The sequence below is a fragment of the Garra rufa genome, chromosome 2 (genome assembly GCF_049309525.1).
Source record: "Garra rufa chromosome 2, GarRuf1.0, whole genome shotgun sequence".
In the NCBI taxonomy this organism is placed as follows: domain Eukaryota; kingdom Metazoa; phylum Chordata; class Actinopteri; order Cypriniformes; family Cyprinidae; genus Garra; species Garra rufa.
The window spans coordinates 8,779,737-8,797,849 of NC_133362.1; the positions used below are offsets into that span (position 1 = coordinate 8,779,737).

General features: G+C 35.0%; 2 protein-coding genes across 11 annotated transcripts; one reads left to right on the forward strand and one right to left on the reverse strand.

The window, feature by feature from the left end:
- Positions 1 to 955: 955 nt before the first annotated feature.
- Positions 956 to 4,918, reverse strand: mgst3b (microsomal glutathione S-transferase 3b). Its single transcript, XM_073834845.1, has 4 exons — positions 4,665 to 4,918; positions 4,408 to 4,530; positions 3,667 to 3,739; positions 956 to 1,850 (listed from the first exon to the last, which is right to left on the reverse strand). Exons 1-4 carry the CDS (start codon positions 4,788 to 4,790, stop codon positions 1,750 to 1,752), a joined length of 423 nt encoding a protein of 140 aa, XP_073690946.1. The 5' UTR covers positions 4,791 to 4,918; the 3' UTR covers positions 956 to 1,749.
- Positions 4,919 to 8,453: 3,535 nt separating this feature from the next.
- On the forward strand, positions 8,454 to 16,150 carry rsrp1 (arginine/serine-rich protein 1). 10 transcript variants are annotated; one of them, XR_012353753.1, is made up of 5 exons: positions 8,454 to 8,726; positions 10,198 to 10,791; positions 11,805 to 11,980; positions 12,210 to 12,269; positions 15,618 to 15,636. XR_012353753.1 is itself a non-coding variant. In XM_073833671.1 (5 exons), the coding sequence occupies exons 2-5, from the start codon at positions 10,206 to 10,208 to the stop codon at positions 15,915 to 15,917; spliced, it is 978 nt and encodes a 325-aa protein (XP_073689772.1). In that variant the 5' UTR covers positions 8,454 to 8,726; positions 10,198 to 10,205; the 3' UTR covers positions 15,918 to 16,150. The 10 variants fall into 10 exon arrangements, 2 of the variants coding, with proteins under 2 accessions (XP_073689772.1, XP_073689774.1); XR_012353751.1 differs by lacking the exon at positions 15,618 to 15,636 and adding an exon at positions 13,899 to 15,102 and having other exon boundaries at positions 12,210 to 12,289; XR_012353752.1 differs by lacking the exon at positions 15,618 to 15,636 and adding an exon at positions 13,899 to 15,102 and having other exon boundaries at positions 12,210 to 12,275.
- The last annotated feature ends 1,963 nt before the right edge of the window (positions 16,151 to 18,113 follow it).

Sequence of the window (18,113 nt, forward strand, 5' to 3'; positions counted from 1 at the left end):
AAATGATTCACAAACCCGTTTCGATTTAATCACATTGTTTGCGATACATGATTTGAAGTTCGAATCTAAGTCAAATTAATCGCAAATCATTTTATTTGAATCATTCAGTTCGCGAAATGATTCACAACCCCCTTTCTATTTAAATTAAATGAGATGCGATATGCGCGGTGTCCCGATCTAAATCAAATGATTCGCGATTTGATCTGGCTTTTAGTGAATCGAATTGACATAAATGATCGAGGCCACGAGTTTGAATCCATCAAAGCATAAATGACTGGTTTCTCTTTTCAGGTCTTTAGTGAAAGCAGTTTGGCGTTTACTCAGCGAATTGTCAGTAATGCTACTTGCTCAGTTCGCTAGCGCGAAAAAAGTATGTTTTTTGAATTACAATAATTTTTAACCCTTTTCGAAGTCCCAATCTAAATCAAATGATTCACTATATGCGATTTAAAGTCTTGAAACAAATGATTTGCGATCCGGTATCCGATTGGAGCGCTTCGAAGCAGTCTGATTTAGAGTTTTGAAAGCTCCCTTTAATCACTACATGCTTTTAAAAACCATTACAAGCAATGTCTAAATTCTAAAATTAATGTCTCTTTTGTTTTGATCTAGCTTTTGCTAGTGAATAGCTTCAAATGAATGATCAAAGTCACGAGTTTGAATCAAAGTGTTTCCAGCATAAACGACTCACTTTCGGTGATTCGGTTCATTTGATCCACTTTTCGCGTCTCCAGCCATGTTTACACGTTTTGTCAGTACTACTACTGACTCAGCTCACTAGCTTTATGATATTAACTGAAATAAGCAAAAATGTATTGTTTTTTTGAATTGTGTGAATTGTGCATGAAAAGATATTTAAAAAAAAAAAACACTTATTTTATGTTTTTCAGTAATCCAAACATACTTCAAGTACAAGTTCAAGGGTTGTCCAGGCCTTAAATTTCAAAAAGTCAAATTCAAGTACTTCACGCTCTTTATTAAGCACCTTGTACAAACCCTGGTGGGTAAATAATGACAAAATTTTTCATTTTTGTGGTAAACTACATCTGTAAGGAAAGAGCCATATGGAGAGATAAGAATTTCAGTATAACCACCCTCAACATCATAGCTACATAGTAACGCCCTAAGGTCTGTTTATAAATGATTTAACGCTCCAGTTGTCCTAAAGCCCTGCCATATGCCATATTAAACATTATCTAAGAGACCAGAATCATGTAATTAATATAACTTTCACAAGTACAAGACCTTTAAACTTTTTTAATCTTTGTAATGTCCTTTAAACACATCTCAGTAATGCGCAAGTATGGAGGAGCACCATACTTTCACTCAAATTGTGTTTGAATATTACACGGACATTTTATTATTCATTTGTCTAAAGTTATCAAATAGCATAGGGTGACTCTACATCCTATTAAAATCATCACAGTATCTGATATGTTGCCTAAATCACAGGTTTGCACCTGATATGCTCTGTACAGAAAGTGGTCCACAAACACAAGCTAAACTCAAACCCAGGTCATATGAACATAAACACATGCAGTGATTAACTGGTCACCCTAATTGAAAACTAAGGAAAGCTGTATAAAGAAAGCCTAAAAAGTTGATTACATCTGCTGAAATTTTTCATACCATATAAAAGCTGCAGGATGGAACAATGTAATTAAAAAAGACAGTAAAAAAGTGAAAAAGATGATTACATTAAGTGCCAAATATTGGTTTTATATGGTATTTTCTCAGTGGTGTTTCCATTTAAAGCATTCCAAGCAGTTTGAGAGCAACAGAAATAGAAAGCAGGAGGACTCCAAACAGCCCGATGTATCCATATGCACCATACATCCTCTTAGCAGGATCTGAAACAGAGAAACAACGCTGATGATGAGGGGTAAAACTCACAACAACCTGAACACACTGAAACACATTACAGTCACCAGTGTTGGGGAAAGTTACCTTTACAAGTAACATTACAATATTGAGTGAAAGAGTAATTAATTCTGGTACTGAGTTACTTTTTATGGAAAGTAATGCGTTGCGTTACGTTACTTTTACGTTACTTTTGAAATCTGGGCAGAGTTCTATTTTTGGCAAATGAAAAAGCCTTTTCACACCAAAAGCCTCAGACTCTTCAACAATAAATAAAAACAAAACAAAAACAAATGTTAGTTTATCTTGAGTAATTTTTGCTTATTAGTATGGATGAACTGGATCATCGAAGGTTGGCAGCAAAGACATTGGTTAATAAAATTGGATTAAATAAATAAAGGATATTTGTATTTAACATTTTTTATTGCAGGTTTGCATTGAATTTCACCGTTTTTATTCATATTGAGGAATACTGTTTTTTTTAGAGAGAGAGATTATTTTGTTGCATGTTCACATTTATTCTACAACTAAAGTAACATCTTACAATTTCTGTCAACATGGGACAGGAGAGCTATTAATCAATAAGTGTGTGTGTGTGTGTGTGGGGGGGGGGCATTACTTATTTGAAAAAGTAAAACAGATATTTTCATGTCAATTAAAAGCAATGCATTCATTTTCTAGTTACTTGGAAAACGTAACATTACGTAACTTGCGTTACTTGTAATGTGTTACCAACAACACTGACAGTCACCAATTTCTGTTTTGTGCAAAAGCTTCACAAAAAATATTTCTTCTAATAAAAAATACATTTCTTTCAGGGTTTGTGCAGATACTGTACAAATGAAATTCCAGAACTTTCAAGCACTACATTTTTGGGGATTTTCAAGGACTACAATCAGAGATCTCAATTATCAAACGATGTAATCTTTCACACTCTTAATAAAAAAAGAAAATATGAATAGAAAGATGGCAAAAATGTATCGAAGGAAAGTTGTATTTCGATTACTTGTGTTTGTACTTTCTTTTTTTTAACTGTACTGCCTTAATTGTTTGATGCTTTCAACTGTTTAAGAAAAAAAAAACTGAAAAAAAAGGATTCACAAAACTGCTCTGAAATTATGATTTGAGCCAAATGATTGGCGATACACACACCAAAGTCCCGATCTGAATCAAATGATTTACATTCCGCACTCCGAAGTTCTGATCTAAAGATTAAGATTCCAAATTAAGATTAAGATTTATAGTTAAGATTCACGAACATGCTCCAAAGTTACAGTCTAAATCAAATGATTCACAATCAATGCTCCAAAGTCCCAGTCAATCGTTTTGTGACGCACTGTGACGCTAGTTTTATGACATTAACTGAAAATAAAAAGTTTGATGCTTTCTGAATTGCATGAAAAAATGTGCTTATTGAAAAAATTAAACACTTAAGCACTTTTCAAGTACCTCTTTAGGAATATTGCTATTTTCAAAGTTTTCCAGGCCTTTAATTAAACAAAAAGTTCAATTTAAGTACTTTAAGCACCTTGTATGAACCCTGTTATTTATGCTCCAGCAGTTGATGTTATTTTGGAGTCAACAGTATCTTTCAAATGTGTAAGCCAACTAAAATAATGCATCAGTATACATCATTTTGAAAGCACACAAAATAATCCACAAACTTACAAATGCATATGCAAAATACATGCAAAGTTTTTGGGGGTTTGCACTCTGATTCAGAAACAGATGTAAATCTGCTTTTGCATTTGCAATTATTAATCTAAGAATTGCTAAAGGTTTTGTATGTGCTTTTTAAATACTTACCACCGGTGTAGTAACCCCAGGCATAAGAGAATCTGCTCGTAACCCAGATGACTCCTAACACAGAGGCAGCAATCTGATATGGAAGATAAAAATGCAAGATAAACAAGGTGAAAGGGTGTACATATGAGAGAAGGAGAGCACATGAGAAGAGAATGAATTAACATTTTTAACAGAGATTTACAGGACAATCACTACAAGGAAACTTCCGTCTGTTAAACCCATGATCAAGGTCAAGTGTTTTGATCAAAGGAACAATGATGAAACTTTATATTAACCCTTGTAGGGTTTGAACAAACAACATTCAACACTTTTGTAAAATTGCTAAATATGTTGGAAACTTTGAGACGACACTAAACATGATGGAAAACGGTAGTTTTATACTGTACAAACTGTATTTTTATATAGCCATACCCTAACCCTACAGCTCACAGAAAGCTTTCTGCATTTAAAATTTCAAAAGAAACTTAATTTAGTGAGATTTGTAAGCTGTTTTCCTCATGAAGACCCCTAAAAATGTCCCACAATGCCAACAATGACTAGTATAACTATCCTTGTGAGAAAGTTTGTTTTCCATAATATAAAAGCAACACACTCGCCTATATGGTAACATCTCTGTAGGTAATTTAATAACGTTAAATGAAAAACATTCAATATTAAAAATAAAACTTACAGCAGTAACATAAGTTTCTTTGAATTGTCATCCACAAATCATTTTAAACAGTACACAGCTATGATACTCACAGGATACTCCAATGCAGCAATAGTCTGGAACACCAGCCATTGTGGATAAACCTCGAGTGTGTTCTGGTGGGCTCTCTGAATGCAGTTGAACACTTGATCCTTATCACTGTACATGGTGGGATACTATACACAAAACACGAGAGCGAAAACACGACAGAAAAAATGCATTATTCCAAATCAGAAATCAAAATTTACCATGCATCTGTATAATTCCAGGCAATGTAATAATATGCATTGCATGTAAAGACTTGACGTACCTTTACTCCATACTTCTTCCGTGCAGCACCAACTTTAACCCCCAAATACATCAGCATGAAAAAACTATACAAATACGTAAAAATTGCATAGCCAAAGTTGGCCGGAAGCAGGGTTTCGACAGCCATCTTTTAGATAAAATGATCAAGACCTGTTATGTGTCTCAAGCACAAGCTGTTCTTCTTTTATTTGAAGGAGAAAATGCAGAATCATGCAGCGCGAGCACTCACGGTGGGTTATTTATGTTAAAGGCGAGTTCTGCAACACGCAGGGTTGCCAGGTCTGAGTAAAAAACTAGCGCAACGGCCAATTTAAAACAAAAAAAGCAGAAAAGTATCACAAATACCAGAGATGGGCATAAATACATAGAAATGTATTTAAAATAAAAATACAAAATACTGAGTGGAAAAATGTATTTAAATACAAATACAAAATACTGTGTAAAAAATGTATTTAAATACAAATACAGTATTTTGTATTTTTAAAATACACAAAATACATGTGAAATTGGCCATCAAGTGCAGGCATCCTTATTAAGGGATAGTTAACCCATAAATGAAAATTTGATGTTTATCTGCTTACCCCCAGGGCATCCAAGATGTAGGTGACTTTGTTTCCTCAGCAGAACACAAATCAAGATTTTTAACAAAAATCGATGCAGTCTGTCAGCCAAAAAACACGCACAGACAAATCCAAATGACACCCTGTGGCTCGTGACGATACATTAATGTCCTAAGACACGAAACGATTGGTTTTTGCGAGAAACTGAACAGTATTTATATCATTTTTTACCTTTGATACACCACCACGTCCAACTGTCCTGAGCATGAGCAAACCAAAAATCTTGGTTTGTGTTCTGCTGAGGAAACAAAGTCACCTACATCTTGGATGCCCTGGCGTAAGCAGATAAACATCAAATTTTCATTTTTGGGTGAACTATCCCTTTAGGCTGAAATATATTTGGACATATTCTGAATGCAAAACTAAATGTGAACGATTTTGAAAAGTTTAATAGATTCACACTTTACATCATCGCTGCCTAAGATATATAAAGTTCTGTCATATCAGCCAGCCCTAACATGCAGTAATGTTTTAAACACATTTGACTAGCTAGTTGATTAAAAAAATATATATATCAAATCTGATTGGCTAACAGGCATCTAACTGTCATGTATCTGGTCTATCCTGTCATTATGAACTCTTGCACCACACATCATGGACTTCATTTCCCACAAGCCACTGCTCTAATCACTGCATTCACCTGCTCTCACTTTACTGATTACTGGTCACAGCTGCACCTCATCACACTGTCTGCATTTAAGCCACTCACACACACAGCCACCTTGCGAAGTCTTATCGTTCCATATGGTCGTAATTCTAAGCGTTTTTCTCTGTGTTGGATTATCTGTGTATGACTCTGGACTGTGTACCCCGTTGACGATTCCTGCTTCGTGCCATTGCGACCATTCCCTGTCTATCGAACTGTTTCCCGGATTACCTACGTTGTTCCTGTTTTCTGGTGATTATTCTGACCTGTTGACGATTCTAATAAATGCTGCAATGGATCCGCACGTCTCAGTCTGACTCCTTGTGACACTAACACTATTTTTCTCCTACAGGTGTCAGTGCTTTTTTATTCTTTCATGTTTACTGAAGGCAAATCTGAATGATGCACCATTTTAACTTTAACCAACAAGGAATTGATCATGATGACACCCTTAACTTAATGCAGAAAACTGAGAAAAATCGCTGATCCAATGCTGACTCTTCTGCATGAGTGATAAGGTTGGGGAGGGGTGTGTCTGAACTAAATCAGCACCCTGATAAAGAGGTTGATTGGCACAAAGTATTTTATGTATTTTGAAAATACAAAATACTCATCTTAAATGTATTTAAATACAAATTACATTATATTTTTCCCAAAGGCTTTAAAATACAAAATAGTATTTTGTATTTCAAATACGTATTTTAAATACATGTATCTAAAATACTGCCCATCCCTGACAAATACCATATTCCAAATATCCAAAAAATGCAAAATAAGCCATACCTAAAGTACGTATTTTATAGTCACTGTTAAAAACCAGTATATGGTAGTGATCATAAACACAGCTTAAGGGCTAACAATTGGGTTGTGGCTAAAAGGGATATGGCTGCTCGAAACAAAATGCAAAATCAGTAATTACTGTTATACAGACACATCTATATACCATCTAGCCTTAAAGGGATAGTTTACCCAACAATGAAAATTCTGTCATTAATTACTCACCCTCATGTCATTCCAAACCTGTAAGACTTCCTCTTCGGAACACAAATTAAGATAATTTTGATGAAAACTGAGCGCTCTCTGATCCTCCATAGACATCAAGGTTCCTACCACATTCAAGGTCCAGATAGGTACCAAGAACATAGACAAAATAGTCCATGTGACGTCAGTGGTTCAACCGTAATGTTATGAAGCTACAAGAATACTTTTTGTTGCACAAAAACAAAATAACAACTTTATTCAACAAGTCTTCTCTTCTGCGTCATCCTAGCTCCATTTGCATGTGCGTGCTTTCCTCTGAACGTAAACAAGATCAGAAAGCACTTGGATTTCATCAAATATATCTTAATTTGTGTTCCAAAGATGAACAAAGGTCTTACGGTTTTGGAATGAGGGTGAGTAAGAATGACAGAATTTACATTTTTGGGTAAACTATCCTTTAACCCTTATCAGTGGGCCTTCTTCACAAAACTTCATTGGTCGAATATAAAAAATCATTCATAGAATTAAAAATATTTCAATACAAGCATTGCAGTCAAATATGTCAAACCTACACTCTAAAAACTTCTGGGTTAAAAACAACCCAATTTGGGTTATTTTGGTAACCCAGCGCTGGGTAAAAAAGGGACGAACCCCCAACGCTGGGTTATTTTGAACCAACAAGTTGGGTTACACGTTTAACCCAGCATGCTGGGTTGTGATTTTTAACATATATGGAAGTCTGTTTTCAGCCACGGAATAAAAAAAAAAAAAAGTATTTGCAACTTTTTATCTCAGAATTGCGTGATCCAGAAATGCAATCATGACTTTTTTTTCTTGACATTGAAAGATATAAAAACTTGTAAATGTGTGTTATAAAGTAAGAAATGTGAGATTAAAAACTTGTAATTGCGAGTTATAAAGTAAAAATTGCAAGATATAAAGTCACAATTCAGATTTTTTTTTTTGTCAGAATTGTGAGATATTAACTTGCAATTGTGAGTTATAAAGTCCAATTTGTGGGGAAAGCTAATATGTTGTCAGAATTGTTTGAGAAAAAAATCACAATTGCGAGATATAAACTCGCAATTCTGAGAAAATCAAAACGTAGCCTAATTCCGCGGGAAAACCATGGACTTGGCAACCCTGGCCATAGGAGATCCAGATAACACCTCACGGAAAGCGATCTCTCAAGAGACATGATTAACAATAATTACGGATTTTTTAGTGTTACTAGACAACTCGATGAAAACACTCTACATATATAGATAAAGTAAACAATATGTAAATATGAATATATGACGGTATTCTCAGTTATTAACCTACTCAAGTATTCAAAACCATAGATTTATTTGTTTATGTATTTTTATATTTTTTAATTAAAACAATACAATTATCATAAAAAACTAGGTTATAAATTAAATTAAAATAAATCAATAAAATACTGTCTATCAAACCCTGTTGCGTTGAAGAATTTTCTAGATTCTCCCTCCCCTCCCCCAGATGACGTCACTCGGTTTCGGTTAAGTAAAAACAAGCTGCACACGAGCCACTTCACGCTGAACCACCACCCAACCGCTCGCGAGAGATCGACGACGTTTGCCACAGATAGTCGCTGACTACTCTGAAACGCGTTTTGTTTCTAGAAATTGGCCTTAATTTGGACTTTATTTTGGAGTAAACATACATTCGTTTGACTTTTGTTGAATTTCAAATAATTTCTGTTTTGAACTCGCTTGAGGAGAATCGCGTAACATAGAGCGTTTTCTCAAAGTCGGCCATCTTATTGTTCTAGCAAGTCATTTTGGAGGTTTTGACGGTAAGTTACAGTTAAATGTTGTGTATAGCTAATATTTACATATTTAAGGTTGCTTATAGTAAGCAATTTAACGTTATGATATCTACAGCCCTTCCTAAATTATCAATAGTTAATACTAACGTTAATTACCGATACTAACAGTTAATACTCGAAGGCGAACAGCATATCAGTATGTTTTATGACTATATGGATGGCGACATTTGAATTCTGTCATAGTGATATTATGATAACGTTGGTTATCTATTATAGTGTTTGTTGTGGAATGTTCTCGATTCGAGCCTGTTGTGTAATTTGATTGACAGGAGGGGCGGAGACTCGTTATACAACGTCACATGACCTACTTTTGGTTCCAGAACATTCTCCTGCTCATTACTGCCGTCTTTATTGTTCTTACTTGTCGTCAAGTTTCATTAGAAAATATGGTTCATATTAAATCAAATTAAATTAAAATTAAAATAAATCTTTAATCAATAAGCGAGTGTCCTTACTTTTAAAAATAACCGCTTTCACAAATATACCAGTCAAATTTTTTTTTTTTTTTACATAATTCTCTTCTGATCCAAAACACAGCAAAAGCAGTAATATTGTGAAATATTTTTACTATTTAAAATAACTGCGTTCTATTTGAATGTATTTTAAAATAGAATATATTTCTGTGATCAAAGCTAAATTTTCAGCATCTTTAGTCCAGTCATCAGTGTCACATGATTCTTCAGAAATCATTCTAATATGCTGATTTGCTGCTCAGTATACTTGTATTTTAGAAATTAATGCTTTAATTTAGCAAGGATGCTTTAAATTGATCAAAAGTGATGATAAAAGACATAATGTTATGAAAAATTTATATTTCAGATAAATGCTGTTCTACTGAGCTATATTCATTAAAAAAAATCTGAAAAATTCCACTCGGCAGTTTTCAGCAATAATAATAAATGTTGTTTGAGCAGCAAATCAGCATATTAAAATGATTTCTGAAGGATCATGTGACTGGAGTAATAATACTTAAAATGTAGCTTTTAACTCACAAAATAAATTTCGATTTAAAATGGATTCAAATAGAAAACTGTTATTTTAAATAGTAAAAATATTTATTCTTAAATTCTTTCAAAAAACGTTGCAGGTCTTTGACTGGTGGTGTAACAAAAGACATCAACATAAGTTTATTCATCACAGTACATTAAGACAAGTTTTTTTGTATTACAAGTTATCTGAAATGTTTAATTTAAATTGATGTTTTTTTTTGCTTTGAATGTTTTTTACAACTTAAAGCGGAAATTGTCAACCGCTAAGAAATAAAAATGGTTTTAGGATTGAAAATGTTATATGAACTAAATGAATGATACATGAACCCTTGCCTCTGTAAAAAAAAAAAAAAAACTTAAAACCTGCAGAATATATGAAATAATCAAAATACTTGATTGATTAAACAGTTCATGAGTAATCTAATAGATCTAATGCATTGTGTTTGTAGGTTTGATCATGAAGGAGGCCAGCCCTGGGCGTCAAAGTGAGGGTACGAAGCTCATCTTTGATCAGAAGGCTCCATCTGGTCGTAGCTCCTCTCGTTCCTCCAGCAGCAGCAGTGATAGTTCGTACTCTAGCAGCAGGGGAAGCCGCTCCTCCCGCAGGTCAAGGAGGAGTTCATCACGGAGCTCATCCTCCAACAGCAGCTCTTCTTCACGTTCTCGCTCTCGCTCGCGTTCCCGCTCCCATCCGCGCTGCTCGGGACGCTCACGCTGTCGTCACAGACATCATTCTCCTCCTCGCCGCTACAGGGCTCGCTCCCGCTCCTACAGCCCTTCTCCTGAGCATTCTTCCCACCGCAGACGCTACTATCGCCTCAGTCGCTCTCCATCTCCTTACAGCTACTCCAGACGCTACAGGCGATCTCCATCACGATCTCGCTCTCGTAGCCACTCTCGCAGCCGCTCTCCGGTCCACTGGAGGGGAAGCAGGTTCGTGGGGAGGTACCGGTGCCGTTTCTCCCGCTCACCCAAGAGATTCAGAGAATACAGAAGCCGGTCTCGCAGCCGTGAACGCTCTTCAGTTCGCCTTAGCGTTGAGGGTAAGATCAGCATCTCTTTAGTTATTGTATCTGCCATATAAAAAGACAAAAGGAGATTTTAAACATTTTTAGAAGTTATTTTTCAATTACAAAGCAGCTTACCTAAATTGCAGTCTGTTCCTCACACCACAAAGGTTATCATTTAGCTTAGAAGACATTGAATACACTTTTGATGCTTTATTACTGTCTTCTTTGCACTTTTTGTGTTCTACATGACCAATAACAGGAATACATAAAAATAATTAAGTAGATAAGTGGTTATATGCACAAGTTGTAATAAGAATAATTTTGCTAAAAACATAACATTTAAAAAAAAATAATCAAAAGATAAAAAAAAACCTCAACATTAAAATGTAAAAATAACTAAAAATATAAATAGATATACATTTATTTAAAATATGTAAAGTGAATGTAAAACTATTTAAAACATCTGGAGAAAAAAAGTAAACCTTTCTTGCCTGCAAGTTAAAAAAAAAAGTATATGCACAAATTGTAATGACTATTTACTAGACTATGTAAAAACAAATAATTTATAAAAAGATATAATGTTTAATGTATTTATTAAAAATGTATATAACACTATTAAATTAAAAAAAAATGACAAATGATAAAATACAATTTTATCTCTTTTTTTTACAAAAAAATAATGAATTAAAAATGCACACGTTGTAATAAGAATATTTGCAAAACAAAAAAAGTAAGTTTATGTAGAAATAATAAAGTATTTAAAAATGTAATAAATAATAGTCAGATGTGTGTCTAAATGTTTCTAAATATTTTCTAGATATTTAAAAAAAAAAGTTTACATTTTATTGTTATTATTAAAGTATTTGCAACATTTTAAGTGTTCTTAATATCTTTTGACATTTTGCTTCTAATATAGATATATTGACATGCAGATTAATAAAATGATTTTTTGCAGTGTGGTCAGTTGTTGGGTGCCTAGTTGATAATGCGGACTATGGAGGTAAAAATGAAATAAATTTTATTCTCCATCTTGAAATCCTCCACAGAGAAGAAGTATCTGTTGAATGTGGCCAAAGCAAATGCTGCCAGGATTCTGGGGGTGCAGAACTTGGAGCTGCCAGCAAGCCTGAAGGAGCTGGAGGAAGAGGAGAAGAGGAGATCTTCATCAGATAAAGAGGAAAGGGTGAGCGCTGACCGGGCACCACAGAAGACACAAGCACAGGTGAGCCTCACACACGCATACAGACATGTTACTAACACAAAAACAGTGTTTGTTTGAGTTCTGTAATGTTGCATGAACGTCCCGAGTGCTTGACAGTATTCAGATTTTTGCTTCAAATTACATCTGTGATCTCGGGATGTTGACTAACCCATTGAAACGCGTCTATTTAAAATGTGATTGCGCGCTGTACTTAACCCAACCTGGGTCACCATGTAATCTGTCTCCTCAGACATGAATGATTTTACCTGATGGATTTAATGGAATGATGAACAGCACTTGTCCGGATTAGGTAACGGTACATGTTAAAGAGTATGTATTACTGTGTAGTTTGAGTGTGTGTGTGTGTGTGTGTGTGTGTGTGTGTGTGTTTGTATGTTAGGGGTGGGCGGTACACCGGTATCATAGTTATCACCGGTGTGACATTGCGCCACGACATGGATTTTCTAATACCGTCAATACCGTAATAAATCAATTATGTGCCTTGAACGGCTGCATTTACATCAATAATAGCTCATTCTAAACAATAAGGTACTAAAGTTTAATTTGCCTGCAACTGTTTGTCAATTGCATGCGCACATACAGTCAGTGCGTACACACCAAACACAAAGCGAGCATGCGCATCGCGTCACTCACTCCAGTTTATCTGCGGGAGGTTTCCGCATCACTCGCGCGAATAACAACCGGCGCGATCGACCATGGCGGAGATAAATACGATCGCTGCTTTGTTCCTGTTGTGCAAGTTCTAAATGCACCGGAAAGCCAAACGCCGACCTGTCTAGGTTCACAGCACAGTAATGTATATATCTCACGATTCCTTCTATAAACAAAGTGTGTAGAGAGAGTGTAAATAAGAGATTGATGGCAGTACAGAGAGCATCGTTGATTATAATAGAGCTTTGTGATATCGCAAACTAAGATGAGGGACAGCTTTTAATATTTTTATGGGAGTTTGTAAATGAGATATTAATTTAACACAGCCGTTAAATAAACAAGACGTTATTATTAAGTGACTTACATTGTCTGAGAATAACACTATGCCCGATTTTGCTCTGTTTTGTCGTCAAAATTTATTCTGGAACAAGTCACACCGCTGTGTTTAAATGAAAATGTGCAGTTCTCCAATCAAACACTGCGGTGTTTTGTTTAAGTGAACGTGCGTTTTTAAACTAATCTAGTGAAATGATTCAATTTCCTATTCATAAATAGAGTCACTTGAATGAACCATGTGTTCTAACGAATCAAATGAACAATACGATTCAGTAATTAATTTTAGTGTCTTGCCGCCACCTGCTGGCAGATCCTTTCAGTTATTGAAATCTTAAATACTTGTGTATTCCAAATTTTATTTTAAAAACACTAATCTCAACATGAATTTATAGATTTGATTGCGCTCATGGCACCTCTGAGCCTCATTTTCATGGACGACACTATAAAAATGAAGAGACAAATCTTGCTGATCATAATTACTTGCTGAACTATTACTAGCACTATACCTCATAGGGGTTTCAGTTCAATGAAGCAAATTGACTTGACTGGAGAAGCCACATCTCAGTCAACTCTTATTCATCAGCATTGAAGGGCCTGAATTGGACCATTTCAATGGCCAGAAGGTAGTTGAAAGGTGGCACTCTCAGACAGAAAGGGCTCTGAGAGTATCGCTCTATAACAGAGACAATATTTGTGATCTTCTGATCAAGACCAGGAACATAATACCGTGATATTATACCGGCACCGTTCAAAAGATGAAAAATACCGTGATATTAATTTTAGGTCATATCGCCCACCCCTATTGTATGTGAGAGTGTGTATGCGTGTAAATGAATGACCACATGGCTATTATTCCTCTCTCTGTATTGAGGAGCGGCATTTAGCTTCAATTGCTTTGTTTTTTTTTTTTGTATCGTTTCTGTTCCTGTAGAGCTGAAACTCCTCCACCCTTTGGACAAAGAGTGAGAGAGGGGGAGGTCACATGACTTGAATGACACCAGCTTTAAGTCTTATGTGCACAACTGCAAAGGTTAAGTAATTGTGTACAATGTCAGCGGTAGCCTTGTGTCGAACAAAAATAGACCACATGCATTAATGTGCATTCACCTTGCACTAAACACTTACAGCCAACACACAATGGCACATGCGGAAGAGTTTGGGATCAGTAGATTTTTACTTGTTTTTAAATAAATTAATAATTTCAGCAAAGATTCATTGAGTGATCAAAAGTGACAGTGAAAACATTTATAATGGTGTCAAAATCTATCATGGTTTTTACAAAAATACTAAGCAGCCCAACTGATTTTAACACAGATTAAAAATATTTCTCAAGCAGGAAATCAGCATCTTAATATGATTTATGAAGGATCATGTGACACTGAAGACTGGATTAATGATGCTGAAAATGTTGCTTTGCATCACAGGAATAAATTAAATTTTAAAATATATTGAAGTAGAAAATGGATATTTTAATTTGCAATAATACTTCGCATTATTCCTTTTTTTGTATTTTTGATCCCATAAATACCTTGAGTATGAGACTCTTCAAAAACATTCAAATATATACTGACCCCAAACTTTTGAACTGTAGTGTATCTTCACAACAATAGGAAATGACTTCTGTTTGCTGATGGTTGAACTGGGTTGCGTTGTCATTTTACCAGAGTCTTCCTCAGTTCAGCGAGTGTGAAGACCAGAGAGAGCTCGCTCTACGTTGACGAATGGGGGTTTGGAAAAAATATACTGTCTCATCAATTAGTAATATTTATTTATTTTTTTGGGGGGGCTTTGTTCATACAAGCAGCCAAAATTATTATTATTATTTTCTTTTTATTGGAACCATTTCAGAGCTTATTTCTGCAACAGAATTTAAAAAAGGTAATTCTGATTTAGATTTTCTTCTCAAAATATAAGATATAAATTTGCTAAATGTGTATCTTGCAAAAAAAAAAAAAAAAATCAAGATTAAATTTAATATACACCACCAGTCAAAAGTTTTTGAACCGTAGGATTTTAAATGTTTTTTTTTTTTTTTTTAAGTATTTTCTGCTTAGCAAGCCTGCATTATCTGATCCAAAGTAAAGCAAAAACTGTACAATTTAGAAATTGTTACTATTTAAAATAAGTTATAGAAATTAGTATTTTTATTTAGCAAGGATGCTTTAAATTGATCAAAGGATTGATCAAAAGACATTTCTAATGTTACAAAAGATTATATTTTAGATAAATGCTGTTTTTTAACTTTATTTATTAAAATAACCTGAAAAATGCTACTCGGCTGTTTTCAACATAATGTTCTTGAGCAGCAAATCAGAATATTAGAATGATTTCTGAAGGAACATCTTTAGAGAAACAAATTGGAATCAGGTGCAGTGTGAACAAAGCCTTTGTGTAAATATTTTCAGTTTTGCTTGTAAAAATTGCTTTTTTGTACTATCAAAAGTAAATGGGTGTAACCCCAATGGTGTTTCTCATGTCAGACTGATTCAAAGCACAGCACTGGCATTACACAGGTCAGAGTCTCTTCAATTCGCTTCTTTTGCATGACTTATACACCGAACTGAGAGTGTCCTCACTTAGAAATGAAAATCATGTGGTACTGAAGTTTACAGTGATTTAATTGTCCTATTTCCCTTTTCTCTGTCTTTAGGTAAACTCTGTTGCCAACCATGATGCCGAGGCAGGGACTTCTCCGATGTCTCCCAAGAAAAGGCCAATTATCTTCAGCATCAATGTAAGTTTGTAAAAAGCTTATTTGAAGATGACTGTAAGAGTGTACTGAAATATTAAAGTTGATCTTACCTCTTTATATTGACAGAATAACGTCGCTAGACCATCAAACAGCCCACCGCTCCATGACAGTAAGGTAACATCAAGAGCTGACAGCGTAGCAGACAGGAAGCCATATGGACACTGGGTCCCCATCAGCAGATCCTCTTCTAAGAAATAATAACTGAGATTCAACAGTGACGTAAAGAGACTGTATATAGTGTAAATAGTTTGTGTTGTGATCACATGGGATGGGGAGGGTGGGTGGTTAGGGAGCACCTGAATTCATCATAAATGTTTTCTTTCAGATTTAAAGAGTGTTTTGTGGATGAAGGCAAGAGGATGTCAAACAGGTATTGTGTACACTGTGGTGTTTTTGTGCTGTATAGTTTGTAAATAAAACGCAAAATAAAAAATTCTGGTGTGTACATCTTTTTTTTTCTTAATAGATTATAATAATGCTTTCATGAGGTTATTAATGAATATTTCCAATTTAGTTGAAACTTGAAAAACAACAGAACACTCCAGAAATTGTTTTTTGATCTGACATAATACTCATCTTTTTCACCAGATGATGAACCACTAGGTTAATATCACCTTCTACAGAATTTTGCAGAATTGCTCACTCGCTTATCTGATAATGCTCAGTGAGTTATAGCACAAAACCTGCCAAGAACATGCCATAGCCATATTTACACATGCACACAATTTATAAAGACTTGGGAGATGTGTATATATTTGATTCTGCTTGTGAGAATAAAAAGTACAAATACACAGCTATTTCTTCGAATTAAGTATTTAATTAAATAAAAATGATCATGTCTACTTAAAAATATAAAAATATTTCACCTTAACAACATGTTTGCAATATGACGAGGGTGTTTTGCTAGACGAGGATAAGGTCTGATTCATAAAAACAATTTGGTCTTCATGTTCAGGACTCTGGGTGGCGCTGTTGCACTGTGAACATTAGTTGTTGATGAGTCTCTAGCAGACATCAAAACATCACAAGCTTTCCAAGTATTTTACGGTGTTTATTACAAACCAGATTAATCACACCATAATCAGAAAAAACTGCTGACAACATAAAAGATGATCAGTAGCCAATTAAAGCTACACATGTGCATCACAGAAGAGCTTTTTCTTACGTGAAATAAACCCGGGTAAACGGAATCCTGGGTTACTTTACGTTTCACACTGCTCATAATTTAGCCGTGGTTAAGAATTAATACTATTTATTCATAAACTTGACGTTTCACACTTTACATTCCAAAACCCAGTCTTGGAGTCTTATTTGCATAATTGATTGGACGAACGCACCAGAGCCATAGAGACACCTGACATACGAATGTAACAGCTCTAGCATTCCGCGTAGTGTTGTTTGGATTGCAGAGTGTATTATAATATATTTTTATTCCTGAATTAGTCGACCGTACCAGTGGACTCTAAAGGTAAGAATAAAACAGTCTCTTCTTCAATTCACACCATTTTACAGTGTGTTTGTTGGATTATACTGTTCATTAACGACATACCGATTGTTCTGTTGACTAAACATTTTTCTGAAGAAAAAAAAAACCTGTTAAAGGATTAGTTCACTTTCAGAACAAAATTGTACAGATAACGTATACACCCCCTTGTCATCCAAGATGTTCATGTCTTTCTTCAGTCGTAAAGAAATTGTTTTTTGAGGAAAATATTTCAGGATTTCTCTCTATATAATGGACTTCTATGGTGCCCCTGAGTTTGAACTTCCAAAATGCAATTTAAATGCAGCTTCAAACGGCTCTAAATTATCCCAGACGAGGGAAGGGTCTTATCTATAGCGAAACGATTGGTTATTAACTAAGAACTTTTACAATTTATATACTTTTTAATTTCTACACAGAGCTAGACAAGACGAGCATTTGAGGTTAAAAAGTATATAAATTGTAATTTTTTTTTATTTTTAGAAAATAACCAATCGTTTTGCTAGATAGCACCCTTCTTTCCTCGGCTGTGATCATTTAGAGCAGGGGTCATCAAACTTGATCCTGGAGGGCCGGTGTCCTGCAGAGTTTAGCTCCAACTTGCCTCAACACACCTGCCTGGAAGTTTCAAGTATACCTGTTAAGACCTTGATTAGCTGGTTCAGGTGTGTTTGATTAGGGTTGGAGCTAAACTCTGTAGGACACCGGCCCTCCAGGACCGAGTGTGGTGACCCCTGATTTAGAGCCATATGAAGCTGCATTTTGGAATGCTCGGGGGCACCACAGAAGTCCATTAAATGGAGAGAAATCCTGAAATGTTTTCCTCAAAAAACACAATTTCATTAGGACTGAAGAAAGCTGCAAGTTTTGCCTCTTTGTCGCCATCTCTATTTGAAAACTTGCAATTGCAG

Excerpts from the sequence above, each read along its gene's own strand:
- mgst3b (XM_073834845.1), bottom strand. The coding sequence starts at position 4,790 with ATGGCTGTCGAAACCCTGCTTCCGGCCAACTTTGGCTATGCAATTTTT. Across the intron at positions 3,740-4,407 it reads TTGCTGCATTGGAGTATCCT|ATTGCTGCCTCTGTGTTAGG; the intron begins GTGAGTATCATA and ends CTTCCATATCAG. Across the intron at positions 1,851-3,666 it reads CTGGGGTTACTACACCGGTG|ATCCTGCTAAGAGGATGTAT; the intron begins GTAAGTATTTAA and ends TCTCTGTTTCAG.
- rsrp1 (XM_073833671.1), top strand. The coding sequence starts at position 10,206 with ATGAAGGAGGCCAGCCCTGGGCGTCAAAGTGAGGGTACGAAGCTCATC. Across the intron at positions 11,981-15,617 it reads CACAGAAGACACAAGCACAG|GTAAACTCTGTTGCCAACCA; the intron begins GTGAGCCTCACA and ends CTCTGTCTTTAG. Across the intron at positions 15,702-15,785 it reads CAATTATCTTCAGCATCAAT|AATAACGTCGCTAGACCATC; the intron begins GTAAGTTTGTAA and ends TTATATTGACAG.